Source organism: Sapajus apella, unplaced genomic scaffold (assembly GCF_009761245.1).
Source record: "Sapajus apella isolate SASKATOON/1434 unplaced genomic scaffold, GSC_monkey_1.0 scaffold77, whole genome shotgun sequence".
In the NCBI taxonomy this organism is placed as follows: Eukaryota; Metazoa; Chordata; class Mammalia; order Primates; family Cebidae; genus Sapajus; species Sapajus apella.
This window is the reverse complement of record NW_022437017.1, coordinates 5206381-5229245: the sequence shown is the minus strand read 5'-3', so window position 1 is coordinate 5229245 and position 22865 is coordinate 5206381. Positions and strand designations below refer to the sequence as shown.

At 43.6% G+C, this 22865-nt stretch overlaps 1 protein-coding gene across 1 annotated transcript in view; it reads left to right on the top strand.

Moving 5' to 3' along the window:
- Positions 1-22865, top strand: part of ACSBG2 (acyl-CoA synthetase bubblegum family member 2) — a 39886-nt gene that overhangs the window by 8930 nt on the left and 8091 nt on the right. The window contains exons 3-9 of the mRNA XM_032252103.1: positions 1210-1330; positions 2599-2679; positions 6214-6363; positions 12779-12946; positions 18806-18987; positions 19098-19331; positions 21788-22005. Coding sequence (XP_032107994.1) covers positions 1210-1330; positions 2599-2679; positions 6214-6363; positions 12779-12946; positions 18806-18987; positions 19098-19331; positions 21788-22005 — 1154 coding nt within the window. The remainder of the gene's footprint in view (positions 1-1209; positions 1331-2598; positions 2680-6213; positions 6364-12778; positions 12947-18805; positions 18988-19097; positions 19332-21787; positions 22006-22865) is intronic.

The window sequence follows — 22865 nt, the reverse complement described above, 5'->3', positions numbered from 1 at the left end:
AAAAAAAAAAAAAAAGGAAGGAAGGAAGGGAGAGAGAGAAACAAAGAGAGAGAGAGAGAGAGAGACAGGGAGGGAGAGAGGGAGAGAAGGAGGGAGGAGAGAGGGAGGGAAGGAAGGAGAGAGAAAGAAAAGAAAGAAAGAGAAGCCAGGCGCGGTGGCTCAAGCCTGTAATCCCAGCACTTTGGGAGGCCGAGGCGGGTGGATCACGAGGTCAAGAGATCAAGACCATCCTGGGCAACATGGTGAAACCCCGTCTCTACTAAAAATACAAAAAATTAGCTGGGCATGGTGGCACATGCCTGTAATCCCAGCTACTCAGGAGGCTGAGGCAGGAGAATAGCCCGAACCCAGGAGGCGGAGGTTGCGGTGAGCCAAGATCGCGCCATTGCACTCCAGCCTGGGTAACAAGAGTGAAACTCCGTCTCAAAAAAAAAAAAAAAAAAAAAAAAAAGAAAGAAAGAAAGAGAAAAGAGACAGGGAGAGAGAAAGGAAAGGCAAACTGCATACTTGGAGAAAATATTTGTAAAACTCGAATCTGACCAAGGACTGATATCTAAGACATATAAAGAAATTCCAACCGGGAGCGGTGGCTCATGCCTGTAATCCCAGCACTTTGGGAGGCTGAGGTGGGCAGATCACCTGAGGTCAGGAGTTCAAGACCAGCCTGACCAATATGGTGAAACCCCATCTTAAAAAAAATAATAATAATAAAATAAAAATAAATTCCGTAACTCAGTAATATGAGACCAAAAAAAAAAGAATTGAAAGGGGCAAAAGAAATGCCACAAAGGGAAGTAGCCTAAAGGCTCAATGTCATTAGCCGCTGGGAAATGCAAATTAAAAGCACAAGACAATGCCACCTGCTGTGAATGATGGGAACTGGGGCTGAGTGAGGAGTTCAGATCCCAGGTCTAACACCTTCTTACTGTGTAATCTTGAATGAGTGACTTCACTGCTGGACCCTTGCTTTTCTCATCTGTAAAATGGGGTGTTGTAAGTGTTGTTAAAATGACATCGTAGTAGCTGTAACTCTTATCATCATTGTCATTTTTGTTGTCTTCATGGTTAAGTTACGGAGGAAGGGAAGCTGGCGCTGTGGCTGCAAACTTAAGAACTTGCCTACAAATCTTTCCTCTCTCTTGACCTTCCAGACCATTCTGCCTTTAAGGTGTGTGTGGATGCACACACAAATGTGTTTTCTTTTCCCAGGGGCCTTTGTGTTGGTATTTATGCCACCAACTCTGCCGAGGCTTGTCGACATGCCATCACTGATGCCAAAGTGAACATCTTGCTGGTTGAGAATGATCAACAGTTACAGAAAATCCTTTCGGTAAACTCTTACCCAGCACTGCCTGCAAAAGCCAGCCAGGGGGACCTCAGGGCTCTGGGCAGGTGTCTTTTTTTCCCAGGTAGATTATTTTATTTTATTTTTTTTTTTTGAGACGGAGTTTCGCTTTTGTTACCCAGGCTGGAGTGCAATGGCGCGATCTCGGCTCACTGCAACCTCCGCCTCCTGGGTTCAGGCAATTCTCCTGCCTCAGCCTCCTGAGTAGCTGGGATTACAGGCACGCGTCACCATGCCCAGCTAATGTTTTGTAGTTTTAGTAAAGATGGGGTTTCACCATGTTGACCGGGATGGTCTCGATCTCTTGACCTCGTGATCCACCCGCCTCAGCCTCCCAAAGTGCTGGGATTACAGGCGTGAGCCACTGCCCCCGGCTTCCCAGGTAGATTCTAATGATAAAATAGGGCCATGCATCGGGTCAGAAAGAGTCCTCCATGACTTCATTAGTATATGAGGTTAAGCTGATCTTTGGAGGAGCAGAGTGAAGTGGAGGAGTTTGATTTCCAATTCTTACTAACTTAGTTTAATACTCATTCTCCTTTTTTTTTTAAATTTTGAGACAGGGTCTCCCTCTGTTCCCCAGCCTGGAGTGCAATGCCATGATCATAGCTCACTGTAGCCTTCAACTCCTGGTCTCAACTAATCCTTCCACCTCAGCCCTCTCAGTAGCTGGGACTACGGAGGCATGTACCACCACATTGGGCTAACTTTTAAAACATGTTTTGGGCTGGGTGTGGTGGCTCATGCCTGTAATCCCAACACTTTTGGGAGGCCACGGCAGGCAGATCACCTGAGGTCAGGAGTTTGAGACTAGCCTGGCCAAGTGAAACTCCATCTCTACCAAAACCACAAAATGGCTGGGTGTGGTGACTCACACCTGTAATCCCAGCACTTTGGGAGGCCGAGGTGGGCGGATCACGAGGTCAAAGAGATCGAGACCATCCTGGCTAACATGGTGAAAACTCGTCTCTACTAAAAATACAAAATTGGCTGGCATAGTGGCCCACGCCTGTAATCCCAGTTACTCAGGAGGCTGAGGCGGGAGAATGGCTTGAACCTGGGAGGTGGACGTTGCAGTGAGCCCACACTGTGCCGCTGCACTCCAGCCTGGGTGACAGAGCAAGACGGTGTCTCAGAAAAAAAAAAAGAGGGGGGCGGGCTGGAGTTGCTAGAGAGAGCTTAGGATAACCAACCCAGCTTTAGTGTTTCCCAGGGGAAGGGGAAGATGAGGCCCACAGGGAACTTTCTTTCAGATTCCACAGAGCAGGCTGGAGCCCCTAAAAGCGATCGTCCAGTACAGACTGCCAGTGAAGAACTGCAACAATTTGTACTCTGTAAGTGTGGGAGGTGTGCACTGGGGAAAGGGGAGAGCCGGGCCTTGCAAGAAAGTGGGCACGGCCTAAGGTAGTGGAAGGTGAGCAGAGGGAGGGGGTGGGACCTGGCAAGGGTGGGAATTCTCAAAGGAAGTAGGTGGGGACTCTGAAGAGAAGTAAAAGGTGAGGAAAGGAAGTGGGTGGGGCCTTGTGAGGGAAGCGAGTGTGACCTTTCAAAGGATGTGAAAGGTGAGCTGAGGGAGGGGGTAAGGCCCTACAAGGGAAGTGGGTGTGGCCTTTCAAAGAAAGTGGGAAGTGAGCAAAGAGAGGGGGCGGGGCCTGTCAAGGGAAGTGGGTGGGGCTTTGGAAAGGGATGTGGGTGGGACTTCCCAAACGCAGTAAGCTGGGCTTTGCAAAGGGAGTAGTGGTGTGATGTGGACTCACTGCAACCTCCGACTCCCTGGTTCAAGAGATACTCCTGCCTCAGCCTCCTGAGTAGCTGGAACTACAGGCACCCACCACCATGCCCAGCTAATTTTTGTATTTTTAGTAGAGGCGGAGTTTCACCATGCTGGCCAGGTTGATCTCGAACTCCTGACCTTGTGATCTGCCCACCTCGGCCTTCCAAAGTGCTGGGATTACAGGCATGAGCCACTGCGCCCAGCCGAGGTGCCTCCATCTTTAAGTCAGTGCAGTGCCCTCATCCAGAGCCTTGTTGGGGGTTCAGTGGTAGAATTTCTTCAGATCCCATGTGATACTCAGTCGATACAGCCCAAGAGTTCACTTTGAGGCACCGAATTCTGTCATAGTCAAGAGCACAGGCTCTGGAGTCAGACCTTGGGTTTGAATGCTAGTTCCTCTCTTCACTTGCCTTAAGTAATCTACCTTGGGCAAGTAATCTCCCACCCCTGAGCCTCAACTTCCTCATCTGCCAGAGTAAGGCAATGTATTGATTATCAATAAGGGTGCCTTTGGTCGCAACTGACAAAAGTCTGACCTCAAATGGCTTAAGCAAAAAAAAAGGATAATTTGTTAGACCATGCAACTACAGTTCAGGGTGTGGATTTCAGGCATGGCTGGAACCTGGGGCTCAAAGAATGTGCCCAGGGTCTATTTTACTTTCTCAATTTCTTGGCTTTCCAGCCTTGCTTTCTTGCATAGTCCTGAGATGGTTCAGCAGCTCCTAGAGCTACATCTTGACTCATTCACATCCATAGTCTGTGTCTCAGAATTCCCAGGTAAAGTCTTCATCTTCATTGTGATTGGACCACTGGAGGTCACATGTCCAGACTTGATCCAATCACCACAATCCAGGCGGATAGAATACTCTAGTTTAAGCATGATACTGGTTCCAAAACAGAGATACAGACCAATGGAACTGAACAGAGGCCTCGGAGGCAACAACACACATCTACAACCATCTGATCTTTGACAAACCTCACAAAAACAAGCAATGGGGAAAGGATTCCCTGTTTAATAAATGGTGTTGGGAAAGCTGGCTAGCCATGTGCAGAAAGCAGAAACTGGACCCCTTCCTGACACCTTACACTAAAATTAACTCCAGATGGATTAAAGACTTAAACATAAGACCTAACACCATAAAAACCCTAGAAGAAAATCTACGCAAAACCATTCAGGACATAGGCATAGGCAAGGACTTCATGACTAAAATACCAAAAGCATTGGCAACAAAAGCCAAAATAGACAAACGGGACCTAACTAAACTCCAGAGCTTCTGCACAGCAAAAGAAAAAGTCATTAGAGTGAATCGGTAATGAACAGAATGGGAAAAAAATTTTGCAATCTACCCATCTGACAAAGGGCTAATATCCAGAATCTACAAAGAACTAAAACAGATTTACAAGAAAAAAACAAACAAGCCCGTTCAAAAGTGGGCAAGGGATATGAACAGACATTTTACAAAAGAAGATATATATGAAGCCAACAAACATATGAAAAAATGCTCATTGCCACTAGTCATTAGAGAAATGCAAATCAAAACTACATTGAGATACCATCTCACACCAGTTAGAATGGTGATCATTAAAAAACCTGGAGACAACCGATGCTGGAGAGGATGTGGAGAAATAGGAACACTTTTACACTGTTGGTGGGAGTGTAAATTAGTTCAACCATGTGGAAGACAGTGTGGCGATTCCTCAAGGACCTAGAAATAGAAATTCCATTTCACCCAGCGATCCCATTACTGGGTATATAGCCAAAGGATTATAAATCGTTCTATTATAGGGACACATGTACACGAATGTTCATTGTGGCACTGTTTACAATAGCAAAGAGTTGGAACCAACCCAAATGCCCATTGATGACAGACTGGACAGGGAAAATGTGGCACATATACATCATGCAATACTATGCAGCCATAAAAAACGATGAGTTCGTGTCCTTTCTAGGGACACGGATGAACCTGGAAACCATCATTTTCAGCAAACTGATACAAGAACAGAAAATCAAACACCGCATGTTCTCACTCATAGGCGGGTGTTGAACAATGAGAACACATGGACACAGTGAGGGGAGCATCACACACTGGGGTCTGGAGGGGGAACTAGGGAGGGACAGCAGGGGGTGGGGAGTTGGGGAGGGATAACATGGGGAGAAATGTCAAATATAGGTGATGGGGAGGAAGGCAGCAAACCATATTGCCATGTATGTACCTATGCAACAATCTTGCATGTTCTTCACATGTGCCCCAAACCTAAAACACAATAAAATATACATATTTTTTAAAAGAATAAATAAATAAAATTAATTAATAAAAAAAAGGAATACTCTAGTTTAAACCAATTAGGGTTGACTTCTGGATCTGTGGGTGGGGTTAGCCCCATCCAATTGGTGACTAAGAAGCTGGGGTGGGGAATGGAATTTGGGAAGGCAGCAAGCAAATAATACTTAACTCTGTAGAGCACTTACCACCTGTCAACTACTGTTCTCAGGACTTTGCTTACAACAGCCCAAGGAGTTGCATCCTGACATCATTCCCATTTTACAAATGAGGAAACTGAGGCACAGGGAGCTTAAGTGACTTGGTGACACTTCGAGGAAGTGGCAGAACTGGAAGCAAATATCTTGGGACTTTCGTAAGAGGTGCCAGGACTGGTACATCCTAAGCTCTTCCACCTGCTGAGAATCATTCTTTTTTTTTTTTTTTTTTTGAGACGGAGTTTTACTCATGTTACCCAGGCTGGAGTGCAATGGCGCGATCTCGGCTCACCGCAACCTCCGCCTCCTGGGTTCAGGCAATTCTCCTGCCTCAGCCTCCTGAGTAGCTGGGATTACAGGCACGCACCACCATGCCCAGCTAATTTTTTGTATTTTTAGTAGAGATGGGGTTTCACCATGTTGACCAGGATGGTCTCGATCTCTTGACCTCGTGATCCACCCGCCTCGGCCTCCCAAAGTGCTGGGATTACAGGCTTGAGCCACCGCGCCCGGCCTGAGAATCATTCTTTAGGAAAAGCTGATAGGATGAGGTCTGGCTGGGGAAGAGGACTCCTGGCTGCCTTCTCATCTTCCACTTGTCTTTCCTGTCCACAGTGGGATGATTTCATGGAACTTGGCGGAAGCATCCCTGACACCCAACTGGAACAGGTCATCCAGAGCCAGAAGGCGAATCAGTGCGCCGTGCTCATCTACACTTCGGGGACCACAGGCATACCCAAGGGAGTGATGCTCAGTCATGACAATGTATGCCAAAGTCCCTTTGCTCTGAAGTGGTGGCCTCTGGGCTGTTTCTCTTCTTGGCTTCCAGGGGCAGCATGGATGGCATTCCAGGGTCTAGCAGGCAGTCGCTCCTTCACCACTGGGGGATAGAGAGTAGTGTAGTTGCTTCACTAGGGGGCAGCAGAGTGCAACCATTGAGAGCAAGGAATGCTGGTCAGGTCAAAAGCAGAAAAATATCTGGCACGGTATGCACCCGAGGAAGGGTGTGTGTGTGTGCTGGACTGTGTGTGTGTGTGGCACAGTATGCACCCCAGGAAGGGTGTGTGTGTGTGTGCTGGAGTGTGTGTGTGTGGCGGGGGGCACGGTATGCACCCAAGGGTGTGTGTGTGTGCTGGAGTCAGTGTGTGTGTGTGTGTGTGTGTGTGGCACGGTATGCACCCGACGAAGGGTGTGTGTGTGTGTGGGGGCACAGTATGCACCCGAGGAAGGGTGTGTGTGTGTGTGTGTGGCACGGTATGCACCGGAGGAAGGGTGTGTGTGTGGGGGCACGGTATGCACCCAAGGGTGTGTGTGTGTGTGTGATGGAGTCTCACTCTGTCCACTCACCCCTGCCTCCTGAGTTCAAGCAATTCTTGTGCCTCAGCCTCCTGAGTAACTGGGACTACAAGCCAGTGCCACCACACCTGACTAACTTTTTGTATTTTGGGTACAGATGGGGTTTCACCATGTTGACCTCCCAAAGTGCTGGAATTACAGGCATGAGCCACTGCACCTGGCCTGTTTTTTAAATTGTTTTTAGAGATGGGATTTTGGCTTCCTGTAATATTTGATGCATACATTTTACTATAACAACAAGGAAAGCAGGCTTCAAGTCTGGCAATAAATCATTGGAGTAAAAATTAAAAGTTCAGACATTACAGAAGCCCTTATAACGAGATGATCTGGGACTCAACTGTACGATACCTGATATAGAAAAATATTTCTGGTCCAGTCCCCATCATCACTCCCTGCACCTGTGCCGTTGCTTCCACCCCATCCTGTTACCTACCTCCCATTCAACTCCCACCCTCACCCCCTAGTCTGTCCTTTCTACAGCTACCAGAGGGCACCTGTGAGCACCTGAGTCAGGTCCCATTCCTCCTCTGTCCGCAGCCCTCCTTGGCTCCCACCTCCCTCCAGATAAAAGCCCAAGTCCTCCTGAGGCCCACAAGGCCCTGCAAACCTAGCCTCATCTCCTTCCTCCTCTCCTCTTCTCCCTCTCTCCCCTTTGATCACTCTTTTCTAGCCACATGGTCCTCCTCGCTGTTCCTCCAACACGCCATACACAGTCCTGCCTCGAGGTCTTTGCATGAGCTCTGTGGGAAGGTATTTTCCCCTAGTTAGCCACACAGCTTGCTCCCTCACCTCCTTCTGGTGGATCTCTTCTCAGTGTCACTTCCTCAGTGAAGGCCTCCCTAACTTCCATGTTTGAAATAGCAAACCATAAACCATCCCATTACTACCTAATTTCCATTTGGCTACTTTTTTTCTTCCTTAGGATTTTTTTGACACTGACATATTATGTGCTCATTTGTTTATCAGAAACATCAGCTCCTTGAGGTCAGGGGTTGTCTGTCTTATTTACTACTGTAAGTGCAGTGCCTGGTGGGCAGGAGGACTCAATCCACTTTTGGGAAATGAATGAATGAAAGAAATCTGATTAAACAGGATATTCCCCTCTATGCTGGTTGGTATTTATGCTCCTGGTGGCTGCATGTATGGTTATGGTAAGACATTCTCCTACCACAAAGGTTATAAGCATAAGCCCTGGAGCAAGACTGCCTGCTTTTTAGGATTTTTTTTTCTTGTTAAGTTCTTTATAGATTTTGGATGCTAGACCTTTTTTTTTTTTTTTAAGACAGAGTCTTGCTCTGTCATCCAGGCTGGAGTGCAATGGCGCTGTCTCAGCTCATTCCAATGTCTACCTCCTGGGTTTAAGGGATTCTCCCAAGCAGTTAGGATTACAGGCACCCACTACCATGCCTGGCTAACTTTCGTATTTTTAGTAGAGATGGGGCTTCACTATGTCGGCCAGGCTGGTCTCAAAATCCTGACCTCAAGTGATCCACCCACCTCAGCCTCCGAAAGTGCTGGGATTACAGGCGTGAGCCCCAGTGCCCAGCTGATATTAGTCCTTTATTGGATGCATAGATGCAAACATTTTCTCATGTTCTGTAGGTTGTCTTTACTCTGTTGTTTCTTTTGCTGTGCAGAAGCTCTTAAGTCCCAATTGCCCGTGTTTGTTTTTGTTGCATTTGCTTTTGTGGTCTTAGTCATAAATCCTTTGCCTAGGCCAATGTCCGGAAGAATTTTTCCTAGATTTTTTTCTAGTTTCTTCATTCTTCTGCACATGGCTAGCCAGTTTTTCCAGCACCATTTATTGAATACGACGTCCTTCCCCATTGTTTATTTTTGTTGACTTTGTCAAAGATCAGTTGGCTAGGTGTGGTTTAATTCTTGAGTTCTCTATTCTGTTCCATTTATCTCTGTGCCTACTTTTGTATTAGTACCATGCTGTTTTAGTTACTATAGCCTTGTAGTATAATTTGAAGTCAGGTAATGTGATGCCTCTAGCTGTGTTCTTTTTGCTTAGGATTGCTCTGGCTATTTGGGCTCTTTTTTTGGTTCCATATGAATTTTAGAATTGTTTATATAATTATGTGGAAAATCATATTGGTAATTTGATAGGAATTGTGTTGAATCTGTAGATTGCTTTGTGTAGCATGGTCATGTTAACAATGTTGATTATTCTTATCCATGAGCGTGGAATGTTTTTACATTTCTGTCATCTGTGATCTCTTTCATCAGTGTTTTGAAAAGCTATTCTTGTAGAAGTCTTTCATCTCCTTGGTTAAATGTGTCTATAGGTATTTTATTTTGTGTGTGGCTATTGTAAATGGGATAGAATTCTTGATTTGGTTCTCAACTTGAACATTATTGGTGTAGAAAACTGCTACTGATTTTTGTATATTGATTTTGTATCCTGAAACTTTATTGAAGTCATTTAGCTAGGAGTATTTTGGAGGAATCTTTAGGGTTTTCTAGATGTAGAATCATATCATTGGTGAACAGAGATGGTTTGACTTCCTCTCTTCCTATTCGTACATCTTTTATCTCTTGCTTGTGCCTGAATGCTCTAAGAATTCTAATATCATGTTCAACAGGAGTGGTGAGAGTGGACATCCTTGTCCTGTTTCAGTTTTTAGAGAGAATGCTTCTGGCTTTTGCCCATTCGTTATGAAGTTTGCTGCAGGTTCGTCATAGACAGGTCTTATTATTTTAAGGTATATTCCTTTGATGCCTAGTTTGTTGAGGGCTTTTATCATAAAGGATGTTGGATTTTGTCAAGTGCTTTTTCTGCAGCCATTGAGATGATCATCTGGCTTTTGGTTTTAATTCTGTTTGTGTGATAAATCACATTTATTGATTTGTGTATGTTGAACCATCCTTGCATCCCAGGAATAAAGCCCACTTAAAAAGTGTCTATATTCATTTGTTTCAAATAATTTTTTTATTGCTTCCTTGTTTACCCAAAAGTCATTAAGGAGCAAGCTGTTTAGTTTCCATGTACTTGTGTGGTTTTAAGGATTCCTCTTGGTATTGATTTCTAATTTTATTCCACTGTGGTCTGAGAAGATGCTTGATATGATTTTTAAAAAATTTATTAACACTTTCATTGTGGCCAAGCATGTGGCTAATCTTAGAGAATGTTCCACGTGAAAATGAGAAAAATGTATATTCAGTGGTCACTGGGTGGAGTAGTCTGAAGATGTCTATTAAGTCCATTTGGTCAACTGTCCAATTTAGTCCAGAATTTATTTTCTGCCTCAACGATCTGCCTACTTCTGTCAATGGGGTGTTGAAGTCCCTCACAATTATTGTATGGCTATCTTTTTTCTTAAGTCTAGTACTATTTGTCTTATAAATCTGGGTGCTCCGATGTTGGGAGGATGGTTAGATCGTCTGGATGAACTGAACATTCTCTCTTTTTTAACTGTCATTAGTTTACGATCTGTTTTATTGGATTAAAAAAATAGCACCCTCTCATCTTGTTCTCTGTTTGCATGACAGATCTTTCTCCATCCCTTTACTTTGAGCCTGTAGGTGTCATTACATGTCAGATGGGTCTCTTGAAGGCAACAGAAGGTTGAGTCTCATTTTTTTTTTTTAATCAAATTTGTCACTCTGTGTCTTTTAAGTGCTGTATTTAGGATGTTTATGTTCAAGTTTAATGTTGATATGTGAGGCTTTGTTCCTGTCATAGTGTTTTTAGCTAGTAGCTTTGTAGTCTTGATTGTGTAGTTGCTTTATAGGGTCTGTGGTCTTTGTACTTACATATACTTTTATGGTAGCAAGTAATTGTTGTTTTGTTTTCATGTTTAGAACTCCTTTGACCATTTCTTTTCAGGCTGATCTAGTGGTAACAAATTCCCCTACATTTCCTTGTCTGGGAAATATTTTATTTCCCTTCATTTATGAAACTTAGCTTGGTGGGATATAAAATTATTGGCTGGCATTTATTTTTCTTTAAGAAGGCTAAAAATGGGCCCCCAATCTCTTGTGGCTTGTAAGGTTTCTGCTAAGAAATTCACTGTAAGTTTGATGGAATTTCCTTTATATGTAATTTGGCCCTTTTCTCTAGCTGCCTTTAAGGGTTTTTTGTTGTTGTTTTTCACACTGACCTTAGTCTGAGGACTATTTGCCTTGGGGGTGGCTATACTGTATAGCATCTCACAGGAGTTCTCTGGATATCTTGTATGTAGATGTCAACCTCTCTAGCAAGATTAAGGAAATTTACCTGTATTACTCCCTCAAATAGGTTTTCCAAGTTGCTTACTTTTTCTTCTTTTGTCTCAGTAATGCCAATAAGTTATAGGTTTGGTTGCATAATCCCATATTTCTCAAAGACTTTGTTTTTTAAAATTTTTTTCTTTACTTTTGTCTGACTTTTGTCTTTTTTTAAACTGTCATTAGTTACAATCTGTTTGAAAGATCAGTCTTCAAGCTCTGAAATTCTTTCTTCTGCTCAGTCTAATCTATTGTTAAAACTTCCAACTATATATTTAAATTTCTATAGTGAATTTTTCAATTCCAGAAGTTCAACTGGTTTTTCCTTAATACATCTATATTGTCTTTCATATCTTGAAGTGTTTTTCTAGTTTCCTTATATTGGATTCCAACTTTCTCTTGGACCTAAGTTTCCTTGCAATCCATATTTTGAATTCTTTATCTGTTATTTCAGACATTTCAATCCAGTGAGGACCCACTGCTAGAGAACTGGTGAGATTCTTTGGAGGTGTTCAGACACTCTGGGTTTTTCTACTGCCAGAATTCTTGCTCTGATTCCTTCTTATCCGAGGGAGCTGTCACTTCTTGTTTTTGGATTTTCTATTGTTTGGATGAGACTTTTGTATTTTTAAATTCTATTTTCCCTTGAGGGTATGGCTGTGGTGTATGTTGTGTATGATTGTATGGCCTCTTGCTTCTGAGTGCTTTTGGGGGCCAAAGGTCTGTATGGGTTCCATGGTTGTGGATAGCTTCTATGTAGTGGCTTTCTCAAATGCTGCTTGTTGTAAAGATGTATTGGACATAAGAGCCAACACTGTCTCCCCTCAGGACTGAGGGTGCTGAGGTCTCAGGAGGCTTATCTCATGCACTGTCAATAAACCCTTCCAGTAGCAAGTTTTGTTTGGTGGTGCCATGCAGGCTGCAGTCCAGTAGGTGGCACTTAAAAGTCAGAGCCAGCAGATAGGCTGGTGCCAGGTAGGCATGCATACCCTGATGGAGGTAGCAGAAAAGAGATCACGATGGGGTGCACTGAGGTCTCAGGGGTAGGGGCAGGGGATGCACTAGCTCCTTGTTCTGAGCCAGCAGGAATGTTGTGTTTCTGTTTCCACATCTGTAAAACAGGAAGAATTATAGTTACTGACCCCCAAGTGTTAACAATGATTAAATGACTTGGTGTTTGTAAAGTATGAAAACAGTGTCTGGCTCATAGAAGGTGCTTTATAAGTGTTCACTAAATTTATTTATTTATTTATTTCACTAAATACATTTAAAATGGGCCTCCAGGCTAGGCATGGTCCCTCAGACCTATAATCCTAGCACTTTTGAGGCCACACTGGAAAATATAGTGAGACCCCCTCCTACAAAATAGTTTTAAAAAAATTAACTCGGTGTGGTGGTGTGTGCCTGTAGTCCCAGCTACTCAGGAGGCCCAGATGGGAGGATCCCCTGAACTCAGGAGTTTGAGGCTGCAGTGAGCTGTGATCACACCACTGCACTCCAGTCTGGGTAACAAGAGTGAGACCCTGTCTGAAAATTAAATAAATAAAAAATTTAAAAATGAAATGGCCCTAATGTGAGGGTGAGGCACCCTGGATTATTCCTTATGTTACAGATCACGTGGACAGCAGGAGCAGTGGCAAAGGACTTGAAACTGACAGAAAAGCATGAGATGGTGGTCAGCTACCTCCCACTCAGCCACATTGCAGCACAGATGATGGACATCTGGGTACCCATAAAGATCGGAGCACTCACATACTTTGCTCAACCAGATGCTCTCAAGGTAAGATTGAGTAAGGACCTGGGGCCCTTACTTCATCCCCTTGGGCAGCCCAGGTGAGTAGATGGTTGTTAATCATTGGACAGATTCTTTGGATGAAGCTCCAGGTCTAACACTTTTTTTCTCTGTCCTCATCTTAATGCTCTATTTAGAAGCATTGAAAACAAGACCAGGTACAGCGGCTCATGCCTGTAATCCCAGCACTTTGGGAGACCAAGGCACGCTGATTGCTTGAGCCTAGGAGTTGAGACCAGCTTGAGCAACATAGCGAAACTCCCTCTCTACAAAAACAATACTAATAATAGTAAATTTTTCCAAAAAAAAAATCTGACCAAATAAAAAAGAAAAACTTTTTTTTTTTTTTTTTGCCAGCTGGCTACATTCTCTTAGTTTTCATCTCTATCCAACTCAAGGCATCCATGTGTATGGTTATGTGGATTGAACTGATCAACCCAAGACAAAGATGTACTTGATATTGAAAGTAAAGTACATGCACACGTGTGTGTGTGTGTTTTTTAAGTCAGTATTATTCTCAAATCTAAAAAGCTCAAAAAACCAGGAGTTTTTGGCAGCAAAATCTGATCTGAATTGATACAATGCTGTTTGTGGTCTTCATTTTATTCTACTTACTGGGATTATGCATATATTTGACTGTACCCTTTAGATATTACCTACTGCTTTTCTATTGTGGTAAGTGAGGACTTAGCTCCCATCCTCTTCCGTCTCCTCATTTCTCCTTCTCCATTCTCTCAATATAAATTATTCTTAGTTAGCTGAGCCAAGTAGTTTACTATATGATTACATTTCTTGTTTAGTACAACTTTTTGTTTTTCCCAGAATTAATAGTTGCCTTTCTTTTCCAATTTGGTGAAGTTTTTGCATTCATGTCCAGTTGCTCCATCTGATCTGTCACATGCTTATCAATATTCTCCACATGTTCAAATATTCATTGCACTTTTTTAAGATGGAGTCTTGCTCTGCTGCCCGGGCTAGAGTGCAGTGGTGCCATCTCAGCTCACTACAACCTCTGTCTCCTGGGTTCAAGTAGTTCTCATGCCTCAGTCTCCCAAGTAGCTGGGACTGCAGGCCTGTGCCACCACACCTGCTAATTTTTGTATTTTTCGTAGAGAGAGTTTTGCCATTTTGGCTAGGCTGGTCTTAAACTCCTGACCTCAGGTGAGCCTTGGCCTCCCAAAGTGCTGGTATTACAGGCATGAGCTACTACGCCCTGCTTCATTGCATTATTTTTTCCTGCATCCTTCTGCTCTTAGCTGGACTGTTGTTTTAGACTATCTTAGGTTGGGTCCCCAAGAAGCAAAATCTGAGTTGGAGATCTTTGTGATTTATCAATGGGGAGCTCTCAGCTAAAAACAAAAAGGAAGAGAGGAGAGGATAGGCTGGGGGGAAAAACAAGAAAGGTCGCATATTCAGCTGGATTGTAACCTCAGACTGATCCACAGGAAGCTCTGAGGCATGAATGACACCACAGAGTTGTTCCACTTTGAGGCAAGGAGGCTGTGCTTTTGTAACTCCAACTCAGTCATTCGCTGTGGGCTCAGGCACCCATGGGGGGTGGGGAGCACAACTTTCCAGTTATTTCTAAGTAAGGGCAGTTTTCTGGAAAATAAGGAACTGTGGGCCATTAGAGATCTGGATAGGACATCAACAGCATCTTCTACAAACTGCCATAGAGGGATACCCCTTCTCTCCACTCCTGGGTTGGATCCCCTATTTTCTGGGGTTTTTGCCTTCTTTATTTGGATTATTCCTTGAGTTAGCTGGAGATCATTCATTGGTACATTTTTCAAAGCAGTTAGGTGAGAGAACACATTGATTTGCTTTTTAAAATACTGCTTGTTTTTTTTTTTTTTTAGAGACAAGGTCTTGCTATGTCACTCAGCCTGGAATGCGGTGGCATGATCATAGCTTACTGCAGCCTTAAATTCCAGGGCTCAAGGGATCCTCCCACCTCAGTCTCCCCTGTAGCCAGGACTACAGGCATGTACCACCAGGCCTGACTAATTTGTTTAACAGTGATTTCCTACATGTCTGGACTTTGCAAACTTAATAGAGCCAGGAAAGAACCCTGACATTTCTTCCAAGCTACATTCTCTGAATTAGTTTCCTACTAATGCTACAACAAATGAACATAAACTTAGTGACTTAAAACAACATTTATTTATTTATTTAGAGATAGAGCCTCATTCTGTCGCCCAGGCAGGAGTGCAGTGGCATGATCTCAGCTCACTGCAACTTCCACCACCTCCTGGGTTCTAATGATTCTCATGCCTCAGCCTCCCAAGCTGGAATTACAGGTGTGCACCACCATGACCAGCTAATTTTTGTATTTTTAGTAGAGACGAGATTTCACCATGTAGGCAAGGCTGGTCTCAAACTCCTGACCTCAAGTGATCCACCTGCCTCAGCCTCCCAAAGTGCTGGGATTACAGATAAGAATGAGCACGCCTGGCCCACTTATTATCTTATAGTTCTGGTGGTCACAGGTCTGAAAATGGGTCTCACTGGGCTAAAATCAAGATGTCATCAGGGCTGCATTCCTTCTAGAGGCTCTTGAGGAGAATCTATTTCCTTTTGCCTTTTCCAGCTTCTAGAGGCTACCTATGTTCCTCATCTCATGGCCCCTTCCTCCATCTTCACAGCCAGCAGTGCAGCCTCTTCCCACCTCTCTCTACTCTGACCCTCCTGCCTCCCTCTTATAAGGACCCTGTGAAGACAGTGGGCCACCCAGATCATCCAGGATGATCTACCATCTCAAGATGCTTAATTTAATCCCATCTACAAAGTCCCTTTTGCCATGAAAGAGTATATATTCACAGGTTCCAGGGGTTAGAACGTGGACATCTTTAGGAGGCCATTATTTTGCCTCCCACACTCTGCATCAAGCAGGCTAAATCTTAGGGGCTTTATATTTCCTCCTAGAAGATGCTTTCTCCTGTCCTTTTCAGGGCTGACTCTTCTTTGTCATTTAGCTCTCTGCTAAATATTTCCTTGGCCCCTTTCAGTTCCTCTCTTATGTCCCATGCTCAGTGCCTGTAGATGTGTTAGGTAATCAATAAATATTTCCTTTCTTGGCTGACACATAACACATACACATTTACCTACAAGGCCTGAGAAGCTTCCATTTTCCCACATCCTTACCAACTCCTAATGTAGTCAAAATGTTTACAAATTGTCTAGTGACAAAAGTGGCTTAATATTTTCAGAAATTTCCAGACTGTTTTCCAAAGTAAGTGCACCATTTTACATTTCCACCAGAAACATGTGAAGGTTACAGTTTTTCTACATCTTTACTAACACATTATCTGTTTTATTATTATTATTATTGCCATTCGAATTTGCATTTCCTTGATGATTAATGATAGTGAGCATCTCTTCATGTGTTTATTGACCATTTGTATATCTTCTTTGGAAAAATAAATCTGTTCAAATAGTTTGGCCATTTAAAAATTTGGTTGCTGTTTCTGTGCTAGCATCACTAGTAAAAAGGAAAGTAAAAGCTGGGTATGGTGGCTCACACCTGTAATCCCAGCACTTTGGGAGGCCAAGCCAGGCAAATCACTTAAGGTCAAGAGTTCAAGACCGGCCGGGCGCGGTGGCTCAAGCCTGTAATCCCAGCACTGTGGGAGGCGGAGGCGGGTGGATCACAAGGTCAAGAGATCGAGACCATCCCGGTCAACATGGTGACCGCGTCTCTACTAAAAATACAAAAAATTAGCTGGGCATGGTGGCGCGTGCCTGTAATCCCAGCAACTCAGGAGGCTGAGGCAGGAGAATTGCCTGAATCCGGGAGGCGGAGGTTGCAGTGAGCCGAGATCGCGCCATTGCACTCCAGCCTGGGTAACAAGAGCGAAACTCCGTCTCAAAAAAAAAAAAAAAAAAGAGTTCAAGACCAGCCTGGACAACATGGTGAAACTCCATCTCTACTGAAAAAAAAAAAAACAACCATTAGCTGGGCATGGTGGCGTGCCAGCTACTCAGGAGGCTGAGACAGGAGAACAGCTTGAACCCAGGAGGCAGAGGCTGCAGTGAGCTGAGATGGTGCCACTGGACTCCAGCCTGGGCAACAGAGGGAGACTCTATCAGAAAGAAAGAAAGAGAGAAAGGGGGAGGGAGGAAGAAAGGAAGGAAAGAAGGGAAAGAAAATTAAAAACGAAAAAAAAATTTGGTTGCATATCTAATCTTATTGTGGAGTGTTTAGGGTTCTTTATATATTCTGGTTACAAATCCTTTACCAAATTTGTGGTTTGCTAATACTTTCTCCCAATTCTATGGCTTGTTGTTTTCTCAATAATCTTTTGAAGAGGAAAAAGCATTTAATTTTGATGAAGTTTATTTTTTATTTTTTTTGAAGTTTGATTTATCTAGGTTCTTTTATGCTTTTAGTATCATATCTAGGAAATCTTTGCCTAACCTAAAGTCACAGAGATTTTTGTCTACGTTTTCTTCCAGAAGGCTTTTAGTTTGATCTCTTATATTTAGGGCTATAATGCATTTTCAGGTGATTTTCATGTTTGGTGAGAAATAAGGCTCTAAGCCCAAGTTCTGTGGAGGTGTTTTTTTGTTTGTTTTATTTTGTTCTGCATTTCAATAGTCCCCTCACCCAACCTCCACTAAATTGTCTTGGCATTTTGTTGAAAATCAATTGATGATAAATGTAAGGTTTTGTTTCTGGATCTTCTGTTTTGTTCCACTGATCTGCATATCCGTCTTTACACCAATGCCACACTGACTTGATTACACTAGCTTTATAGCAGGATGACTAATTTTTCCTGGTTTGCATGGGACTTTCCCAGTTTTAAAACAGAAAGTTTCACATTTCAGATACTCCTGTAGTTCCGGGTAAACTAGGATAGTTGTTCACCCTACTTCAGAATAAATTTTAAAATCCAGTAGTAAGTCCACCAATCTTGTCTTTCTTTTCCAAAATTGCTTTGGCTATTCTAGGTCCTCTGCATTTCTATATAAATTTTTTAAATGGCTTGTCAATTTGTATTTTTTTTTAAAACTTCCTAGATTTTCATAGGGATTGCATTGAGCCTACAAGTCACTTTAGGGGAGAATCTTGCATCTTTTTTTTTTTTTTGAGACGGAGTTTCACTCATGTTACCCAGGCTGGAGTGCAATGGCGTGATCTCGGTTCACCGCAACCTCCGCCTCCTGGGTTCAGGCAATTCTCCTGCCTCAGCCTCCTGAGTAGCTGGGATTATAGGCACGCACCACCATGCCCAGCTAATGTTTTGTATTTTTAGTAGAGACGGGGTTTCACCATGTTGACCAGGATGGTCTCGATCTCTTGACCTCGTGATCCACCCGCCTCGGCCTCCCAAAGTGCTGGGATTACAGGCTTGAGCCACCACGCCCGGCAGAATCTTGCATCTTTTTAACAGTTGTATAATAGTCCACTGCATGTTTGGACCACAGTTAGCCAACCCCTTGTCATTGAACCTGCAAGGTGTTTCCATTCTGTTACAAAACAGTGCTGCAAGGAATATCTTGAATGTGTTTGTGTGCCTGAATGTGTCAGCTGTGTTTCCTTCAGCTGAATTACTTCACCCATAGAAGTGAAGTTGACAGGTTACATTTAAAATGTTAATAGGACTGTCGTGTTACCTTCCAAAAATATCTTACCAGGTTTTATGGTCCTCATCAAATCCCTACAGAGGGTGCAAAAATCTGATTGGCCAACCCAGCCAATGGGTTGTCTCCTTTGAGTTGGAAGCCCTGCCTGATCTGATCAGTGAAGGAATGTTCTCTTGGACAGAGTTGGGTTGATCAGGAGAGATGGACCTCCCTGATGCACGAAAGGCACTGCTATGGCTAACCTAGCTTTGTTCCATACAGGGCACCTTGATAAATACTCTAAAGGAGGTAAAGCCTACTGTCTTCTTGGGAGTGCCCCGAATTTGGGAGAAGATGCAAGTGGAAGTGAAGAAAAATAGTGCCAGGTTCACAGGCTTGAGTAAGAAGGTATTTGTGTGGGCAAGAAACATTGGCTTCAAGGTCAACTCAAAAAAGATGTTGGGGTAGGTAGAGCATCCAGAGGGCTGGGAGGGTAGTTAGTGAAGGAGGAGGCTCAGCCTTCTCCAGTGGGTCCCATCAGCCCCCTTTCCACTTGATACATTCTTATTCACAGGAAACATAATATTCCCATGAGCTACCGCATGGCTAAGACTATCGTGTTCAGCAAAGTGAAGATGTCCCTTGGCTTGGATCACTGTCACTCTTTTATCAGCGGGGCTGCACCCCTCAACCAAGAGACTGCCGAGTTCTTTCTAAGCTTGGACATACCTATAGGTGAATTGTATGGGTTGAGTGAGAGCTCAGGACCCCACACAATATCCTACCAGAGTAACTACAGGCTTCTAAGGTATCAGCCTCCTGGGCAGACCCCTGCTCCTCCCATAACATGGGGTCAAGAGGGGGAAGGTGGCCTCTGGGTTAAGAGGAATCCTGACATGGTGTCTCCAGAATGCTCCTGTTCTCCAGCCTCCAAGTCCTAACTGTACAGGACCATGGGAAGCCCTAGATGGTCAAAGAGCCACAGACAAGGGGGATGGCTCTCTGAACATTTCATGATCTACCTGTTTGTCACTTGTGAGTCTGCCTCCAAGTTCGCGGCATGTGACCTCAGTACCTTTCATTCCCATGATCCTCCATCTCAAAACACCTCCATGGGCCATTCCTGGCTTTTTCCCAAGCTCAGCTTGCCCTAGGCTGCAAGGTTGGACCCACTGATAAGAAAAATTTAAGAATACCTAATTCAGCCGGGTGCGGTGGCTCAAGCCTGTAATCCCAGCACTTTGGGAGGCCGAGGCGGGTGGATCACGAGGTCAAGAGATCGAGACCATCCTGGCCAACATGGTGAAACCCCATCTCTACTAAAAATACAAAAAATTAGCTGGGCATGGTGGCGCGTGCCTGTAATCCCAGCTACTCGGGAGGCTGAGGCAGGAGAATTGCCTGAACCCAGGAGGCAGAGGTTGCAGTGAGCCGAGATCGCGCCATTGCACTCCAGCCTGGGTAACAAGAGTGAAACTCCGTCTCAAAAAAAAAAAAAAAAGAATACCAAATTCAGGTTCAAATTCCCATCATAGCTGTCATAGAATCTTCCGGTTGTGTTTCTCCCTGACTCCCTCTTTTTTAGCACAGGTGAGCTTTGAAAAAAATCTTTTCATATATGTGTTTATTTATTGTTAAAAATTTAATTACGAAGTATTTTTAGAGATAGGGTCTCACTTTGTTGCCCAGGCTGGAATGTAATGGTACAACCATAGTTCACTGTAACCTTGAACTCCTGGACTCAGCTTTCCAACTAGCTAGGACTATATGTATGAGCCTCTATGCTCAGCAGTTTAAATTTTTTTTTTTTTTTTTTTTTTTTTTGTAGAGATGGGGTCTTGCTATGTTGCCTAGGCTGGCCTCGAACTCCTGGACTCAAGCAATCCTCAGCCTCCCAAAGTGCTGGGATTACAGGCATGAAACACCATGCCCAGCCTTTTCATATACTAAAAGTCATTTGTACTTTCTTTCCTATGTACTGTCCATATTATCTGCCTGTTTTAAAAATTAGATTATTGGTCCCTTTATCATTGGTTTGTTGGCACTCTTTACAAATTAAGAAAATCAGCCATTTGTCTTTCATATGAGTTACAAATATTTTATCCCCTGGCTTGTCATTGGTATTTTGATTTTAGTTAAGATTTTTTTTTACTGTGCAGAAATTTGTGGTCACAAATTTAGATGGCTGAACTTATCAATCTTTTCTTTTATGGCTTCTGGATTTTTCCACATACCTAGAAAGCCTTGAGTGGGAAAATCATAAGGCAGCTTTTGATTTCTCAGGCCTGTCTCCATTATATTATTATTATTTATTTTTTTATTTTTTATTTTTTATTTTTTGCTCACCGGGAGAATTCCTACAGTTAAACCTGGGTCCATTGGCCCTTCTAACTTAATCAAAGAGATCTCAGCAACACAAGGAGAAAATACTTCCTTTCCTGCATCCTAGAACTGCCCTGGACAATGCTAATTCTATTTTAAAAAATTAGAAGAACCCAGATTGCAAACAGTGCTACTGTTTTATGAAAGTAACTTTTACCTCTAAAGAGATTCTAAGTGGTTGTCGTTCTTAAAATTAGCTGTCCTAATCACTGCAGAGAAGTCTACCTGTTTTCTTAAAGATGAGGGGTTTTTGTTCCTATCCTTAAGCCAAAAGCACTTTTCTCTTTGCCGGTATATGTGGAGATAAAAAAACAAAGAACAAAAATAGCCTACAATGCTGCTGGATTTTCTTTTTCTTTCATTTTTGTTTTTGTTGTTTGTTTTTTGAGACAGGGTCTTACTCTGTCACCTAGGCTGGAGTACAGTGGCGTGATCACTACTCACTGCAGCTTTGACCTCCTGGGCTCAGGCAATTCTCCCACCTCAGCCTCTCAAGCAGCTGGGACCACAGATATGTACCACTGTGCCCAACTTTTATTTTTTATTATTTTTGTAGAGAGACGGGTTTTCCGTATGTTGCCCAAGTTGGTCTTGAACTCCTGGGCTCAAGCAATACTTCTGCCTCAGCTTTCCAAAGTGTTAGGATTACAGGCATGAGCCACCACACTCAGCCACTGCTGGGTTTTCCAGTTCACAAAGCCTTTGGGAATCTGACACACTGGATTAAACACTGCAGCAAACACCTCCTTCTGTGCACTGGGGTGCATATCTAGCCTGCTCTAGCTGAGCAGAGTATTAGGAGCCTAGGCTGCAGACCTAGGCAGAGCTGGGTGGCTGACTTTGTCTCTATGAGCCTCAGTTTCTCTGCTTCTGTCCCCTCAGTTGCGGCAAGATCTTGAGTGGATGTAAGAACATGCTGTTCCAGCAGAACAAGGATGGCATTGGGGAGATCTGCCTCTGGGGCAGGCACATCTTCATGGGCTATCTGGAAAGGGAGACTGAAACTACAGAGGCCATTGATGAGGAAGGCTGGCTACACTCTGGGGATCTGGGCCAGCTGGACAGTCTGGGTTTCCTCTATGTCACTGGCCGCATCAAAGGTACCAGGGGCTGAGTTCTTTTGGGATCTCCTGCAAGCAGGCCCACCCTGAACATTTAAGGGCTCAGGGTACCAGCACAAAGGCCACCCCAGTTCCTCACCTTCCCAGAGGGGCTGTGCAGAAACACCTTAGTCTGTACAACTCAGCTCTGTTCTCCTGTCCTGCAAACAGTTACTTCTTGGTCACTTGGCATCCCATGGTCCACCCTCAGGAGGATGGAACTGCAAAAGACAAGCCCTGGAATCTCCTGAAGCCCCTTTCAGAATAGCACCAACCCAGAGGGAAACTGACTAAGAGAAGGATAAAGAAATTCCTTGTGACATTTTGGCACCTGGATCCAGCCATACTCTTTTGAACTTTTTAGTTATATTGAGCCAACAGTTTAACTTTTTTTTACTCAAACTCATTCAAGCTGGCTCAAATGGGCTTGAATTAAAAAGTACCACTTTCTTCTGCAATTTTAGAGGGTAATAATCTACAGAGTTGTAAGGATTAAAGAAAGTATAGAACAAGGATAAGCCAACTTTTCCTGAAGAGGGCCCTTTAGTAAATATTTTTGGGTTCACAAAACGTGTGTCTCTGTTGCAGCTTCTCAACTCTGTGATTTGTAGCACAAAAACAGCTGTTGACAACACATAAAGAATGGGTGTGGCCAGCTGCCAATATGAGTGTCGTAATTTTTATATATCAAAAATATTCTTCTTTTGAATTCCAGCAACTTAAAAAATCTAAAACTCATTTTTAGCTTTTGGTCATACAAAATGGGATAGTGGCCTGTATTTGGCCACTAAGGGCCACAGTTTGCCAAAACCTGATGGAGAACACTTAGTACTTTTTTTTTTTTTTTTTTTTTTGAGACA